The sequence below is a fragment of the Clinocottus analis genome, unplaced genomic scaffold, assembly GCF_023055335.1.
Source record: "Clinocottus analis isolate CAN_PGR_092001 unplaced genomic scaffold, fCliAna1.0.p SCAF_19, whole genome shotgun sequence".
In the NCBI taxonomy this organism is placed as follows: Eukaryota; Metazoa; Chordata; class Actinopteri; order Perciformes; family Cottidae; genus Clinocottus; species Clinocottus analis.
Window position 1 is genome coordinate 13559124 of NW_027175920.1, and position 5921 is coordinate 13565044.

At 45.5% G+C, this 5921-nt stretch overlaps 1 protein-coding gene across 1 annotated transcript; it reads right to left on the reverse strand.

Annotated features, from left to right (window-relative positions):
• Positions 1-980: 980 nt before the first annotated feature.
• On the reverse strand, positions 981-2917 carry wfikkn2b (WAP, follistatin/kazal, immunoglobulin, kunitz and netrin domain containing 2b). Its single transcript, XM_068583501.1, has 2 exons — positions 2732-2917; positions 981-2528 (listed from the first exon to the last, which is right to left on the reverse strand). The coding sequence occupies exons 1-2, from the start codon at positions 2915-2917 to the stop codon at positions 981-983; spliced, it is 1734 nt and encodes a 577-aa protein (XP_068439602.1).
• Between the last annotated feature and the right edge of the window lie 3004 nt (positions 2918-5921).

A 5921-nucleotide genomic window follows, 5' to 3' on the forward strand; every position in this document is an offset into this window, starting at 1 on the left:
CCTAGTCTCTTTTATCACAGCCTGTCAGAGTAGCCACACAGGTAGGAGCAGCCGCTCTCTGTCCTCCATCAGGTACAGAGGCAAAGGAACCAAGCTACGATCTGGTCCCGCAGTCACTGTGGACCTTATAAGCCTCAAAAGATGAAACCACTCGGTCCCTGTACTTGAATATAATGCAATAGTACATTCATATGAACAAAATCCAATGAAAGGAGAGTGATGGGAAAATACCAAATCTTTATTTTCATCGTAGAATTATACAAAATCATTTCAGAGGAAGACCGTGAAGTACAAAAACAAGGTAAAAGAAAAGCATACATGATAATAAATATCCAAAAACATAATAGCAAGTTGATGCCAAATAAATGACTGACTCACAAAATGTGGTTGTTAATAAAATATATTACAACTCATTCATTTGGATGAACCAAATCGTACCTTGTTGTACTGTATGTGCAATACCCTGCACGGGTATGAGGATGCATTTATACAACACAGAAACTAAAAAAAAGTCAAGGGGGTAAATATATGAAGTAAGGAGTGTGAACAGATATCAAAAGTGGCAGCTGTGGAAATACAGCTGGAAAATAATACAATCGGAAAAATTGTGACGCTTCAATTATGTTCATAAAAATCGAACTCAATCGTGTCTGTTTCGCGCTTCAATGCAAAGTCTGCAGCCTCCATTTCGGCTGGAGGCAAGAGAGGGCATGAGGGGAGTCGTAGTCTGGGGGATTAAGGCAACAAGAGGATCATGATGAATGTCTCTCGTGTTCACATACATGGTATTTCAATCAACAACACCAATGGCCCTGCCGTGACAGACAGGGTCCCTCATTGGGAAGACTTTCAAAAAACAAGCAAGACATCCATTAAATGTAGAGAATGATCCTAAAATACTGCAGTTAAGGCTCAGACGAGAGCAGCCTGGTGTAGTCTAATCTAAACTTTATGAATACGTTATACCCCTAATCCTAACCCTACAGCGGGCTGTTGGTGATCGCTTTGAGAATGTCACACGTGTTCTTGGAGATGACCTCTCTCAGCTTCCGTACTCGGCGAGGGCTGGAGGAGCCCACGTAGCTCTCCGGCTGAAGGACGGCCATGCCGTCGCTCACGTCGCCCATGATGATGACCTGTCCCTCCGTGGCGGCGCCCGTGATGTTCGGGCACGGGCAATTCCAGTCCATGTTGAGGAAGGTGACCTCAAGGGGTTCCTTGCCAAAGAAGCGGAGACCCATCTTCTCGTCCTTCAGGATCTCCTCCACGCTCACGAGGGCGTGGCCCGAGTCCTTCACCTCCGTGAGCTCCGTCATGCGGCCCAGGATGACGAAGTCGCTCCGGCAGAAGCTCGTCACTATCTTGCCTCTCGGCTTGCACGCCTTGCAGTGGTGGTTCTTCGGGTAGGGGCACATCTCCTCGCAGGCTTCTTTGGATTCAAAGTTGTTGTCGTTGCCCTCACACCCGCCGTAGATGAAGGACTGGCACTGCCGCAGGTTGCTGCTGTAAGCCCAGCGCGGTTCGTAGGCCTTGCAGGGGCCCTGCATGCTGGGGAGCCCGCAGGGGCCCGAAAGCTCGGGCCCGCAGCACTGCATACACTCCTCGTACGTCTGGAACGCCCTCCTGGGCTGCTGCTTGTTGTCGACTTGACAATGGGTAAAGGAGAAGCAGTTGTTGGTCTGGGACTCGTAGGACCAGCTGACCTTCTCCATCTCACTCCCACAATCCTCTGAGTTATCGGGGGGTTTCTGGCACTCTTCGGGCAGGCAGCGGGTCACATTCTTGGGCGCGGGGGTTTCGGGCGGCTCCGTGGGCAGCACAGTGAGCAGGTGCTTGACCTGCACCGAGCCAGATGGGTTGCGAGCCGTGCAGGTGTAGACGCCCGAATCATGCGGCTGGGCGTTGTAGATGACCAGCTGACCGATGTTAGTGACCACCATGTTTCCCTGCACATGATTGGGCCCCATGGCCGCCGTCTCTACCCCCTGCGGCTGCTGCTTCTCCCAGATGATCTCGGGCCGGGGGCGACCCGACACGTCGCACAGGAAGCTGGCGGTGTCCCCCACGGCCACAGTCATGTGAGTGGGGCTGCTGACCACGGCGAGCGCCTCGGGCTCGGTGGGAGGCGGGAGGGTCACCTGAAGAGGAGCAGTGGTTGGTCGAAGAGTGGTCGCCTGGGGCAATGGCGGGCTGGTGTTGGGCCAGGTGAGGTGGAAGCGGCACGTGACGACTGCCAGGGCAATGCCCTTGGAGCACGCCTCTGCGTCCATGTAGCACTTGTTGTAGTAGGTCATGCCGTCGGACGCGCAGGTGAAGTGCGGCTCCCTCTCGCAGCGGTCCCGGCACTTACACACCGGCTGGCCATCCCAGATGTCACACTCGGACCCCTGCTGGGTGCACATGAAGCTGGTGCAGGTGGCTTCCTTTGGCATTCCCATGGGGCCTTTCTTCCCGTCCAGGAAACGGGCCGCCACACAGCTCCGGTTCCCGCACACATTTTGGCAACACTTCTCAAAGGACTCGCACTCCTGGAAGAGGAGAAGAAAGAGTTACAGATGCGGAAGGCGGCCGGCATCTGGAAAGCATTTCCATTCGGTCAACACTGATAAATAACAGAATAGAGATGCATTACGATCCAGAGCAGAACATGAATAAAAAATATAATTTCCATTAATGCAGCATAACAAGAACAAGAACACTTCATTCTGAAAGGCTACTTTAATGACATTACCAGATCAGATTCACACTCCCGTGTGCAGGTGCTCATGGCATCCACCCACAGGTTGGGGTTCATGTCGTTGGGGCAGATCCCCGGGTGCGAGTAGGTGACATCGGGCAACACTCCGTCCTGCTGCTCCATCCACACAGACACACACGCCAGGAACCAGATCCAGCGTGGAAACAGCATCCACCACATCTCCAGAGCGGAACACACAACTCAACACAAGACTTGTTTCTTTCTTGCTCTCTTTCTTTTGAAGTTGGTAGATTTCTGATATTTCCAGCAATTATTACCAAAAGTCCACAGCTCTGGATGTGAAAGTCGGTGAAGACGACGACGCAACTCAATGGCGCGTCCCACGCGTGTGAGTCCGATGCGTGTCAGCTGATGGATCCAGCTGGAGAGCCCACTGCTGCAGATGCGCTATTTATTGTGAGGAGCTGCAGCCATCACCGTGGACGTGACTCACCAAGTTCCTCGCAACATGACAGGTTTGAGTTGCTGCCGAGATGTTGGAAGACGCTTTTTAAAAAGTCAGCGGTGAGCTTTGGGCTGGGACTGGCGGGGCACCTGCCTGTTAAAAGCATTGCTGGTAACCTCGTTTAACCCTTTGGGGGCTCCAGCGGCGCCGGAGCGCAGCGCGCGCAAAGACGCACGGAGAGGAGAGACAAGCGCGCAATGTGTTGCTTTGAAAAATATGTGTATACAATGTGTATACAATATATATATATATATATATATATATATATATATATATATATATATATATATATATATATATATATATATATATATATTGTGTTTGATGATTGCGCAACATGAAAATACAATTGCAACAATAGTGCATGTTGGTCGTTTCTACAAAGCACTGTATGTGTACTTTGGGTTTAGTGGACTGATTATGACGGTACACTTCACACTATTCCTTTAGAGAAACCACTGAATATTTTCATATGTCAATATGTAAATCGATATATATATATATATATATATATATATATATATATATATATATATATATATATATATATATATATATATATATATATATATATATATATATGCTTACTTTGGTGGAAAGAATAGAAACTCTTCTTACCATCACTCCTGTTTTAAATCAGATTCATTTAATAACATGTTTTACTTAACATTTCAACGTCTCATCATTTCAATAAATGTGTTTTTGCTGCAACAAAATACTAGATTTATCTCCAGGATATTTTTGTTTAATTCATTCATTAATTTATTTGATATCTTGTATTAAACAAAAGGCTCTTGGAAAATACAATTTATTATTGATACGTGTACTTTTTAATCTCACAGGTACTGTCACACGATGTGCTTATTAACAAACATGAGGAGATTGTAATTTTTTTTGGCATGATTTTATTTTCTCCTGCTAATTATTATAATGTTTAGAAAAACTCTTTCACCTGCCAAATACATCTGACAAATGGATCAGTCCCAAAGAAAAGAAACGGAGCAAACAATCCTCTTTTAATTGTGATCACCAATAATAAACGCGATAATAATCTTCTTTCAGGTTAGACAAGACAATATAAAGTTAAATCTTTTTAAATAATGACCTCATTCCCTTCAGTTTGCAGTATTACATTGGTGGCAAAAAATACATATAATCTAATTCAAATTGAATATTAAAATAGAGGGATTTGATGCATAATGAGCCACATGCTTCTCTGTCCTGTATGAGTATAATTGTAACTGACTGAATTACGGCCTTAAACACACTTTGTAATTTTCCTTTATTCTTATAGTTGTACTCTATAAAATGTTTTGAATTACTATTATTAAATAAACAGTTTAGCTTACAATAAATGAAATATTGTGAACTGAAAGAGGTTCAAACATGTGTTCATAACCCTGGAATGCATTGCATTATACATGTGCAGTAAATGTTATATTAATTAAGAGGTTTTCTCAGCATGTGACGGGTGATACGTGACTGCTGCACAACCATTTCCATTCTTTCACCAATCATGGACTTAAAGTGAACAGTATGCATGCTCCACTCTACACAGCGTGTCTTTGTACACAGGATTATGTCAACGCGACCACTTTATGTGGATTCACTGGAAATCTCAAGAACACACACATTCCAGGACAAAATAAACGGGAACGCAGGCCGTTGCAAAAGCAGGACAGTCACAAGGACACGACTATGTCACAACCGGTTACCAGCCGGCACGCAGGTTTAAATGAATGGCGTTGGCTTTGTGTACATTTGGAATCTAAAATATCAAACACAACCTTGATACACAACCTTTCTTTTGCCGATCTGCCTCGTACAGGCCAGCAGAGGTGAGGTGAGGACAGAGACTCTGAAGATCAGGTGATGTGCTCCACAGTGCGTGTGTGTGTGTGTGTGTGTGTGTGTGTGTGTGTGTGTGTATTTGGCAGAGCATTTAATGAATGGAGGTGTAATTGCTCGCTCCTTTTCCTGTATGTGTGAACTTCTGCGATTGGTTTCCTCCACAGTTCAGCTGAGGACAGCGCGGCTATTAGACTGCCTTCCAGTGCAATAACAGTGGACTCACGCTGTGTTCAAGTGTTTGTGTGGGATTATTTGTTCTTGATGCAGACATGGGGATCTCTGTGCATGTGTGTGTGTGCATGACAAGCAAATAAATATAGCCTGTTCATTTTTCAGTCTGTCAAACTCCCAGAGCTGCAGGCCTCAATCCTGTAAGAAGGATTATATTTGCTCTATTTTGATGCCAATGCCAAACAACTGCACACATTCTGCATGTATGATTAACTGCATCACCTTATTTGAACAGCCGTTGTGTGTCTGGGTCTTTCCATGGACCACGTTCGTTCCTGTAGTTCTCTTATGGGAAGTTTCTGTTCAACCTAACTGCAGACATCCATGTTGATCATCATCAGATATATGTAAAGAGCTCAATGTTGCTGAAAAAAAGAAGAAAAGATTGATCCAGACACATCCCGAATACGGGAAGGAGTTGGCTCAACCTGCACGGCCCTCACACGGTCTGAACCATCATGTAGAGACTTTTGGTTTGGAGGCGTAATTAACAACCTGTTGTCAAACCGAGTGAGGATGGAAACATCTCGGGGCGACGAAGAGGCAGGAAATGATAGGCTTATTTTGTTCCAGTCAGGAAATATCAATGCAATAACAAAAGCACAAAATTATAACCTCTCGCACTGGATAGAGGTT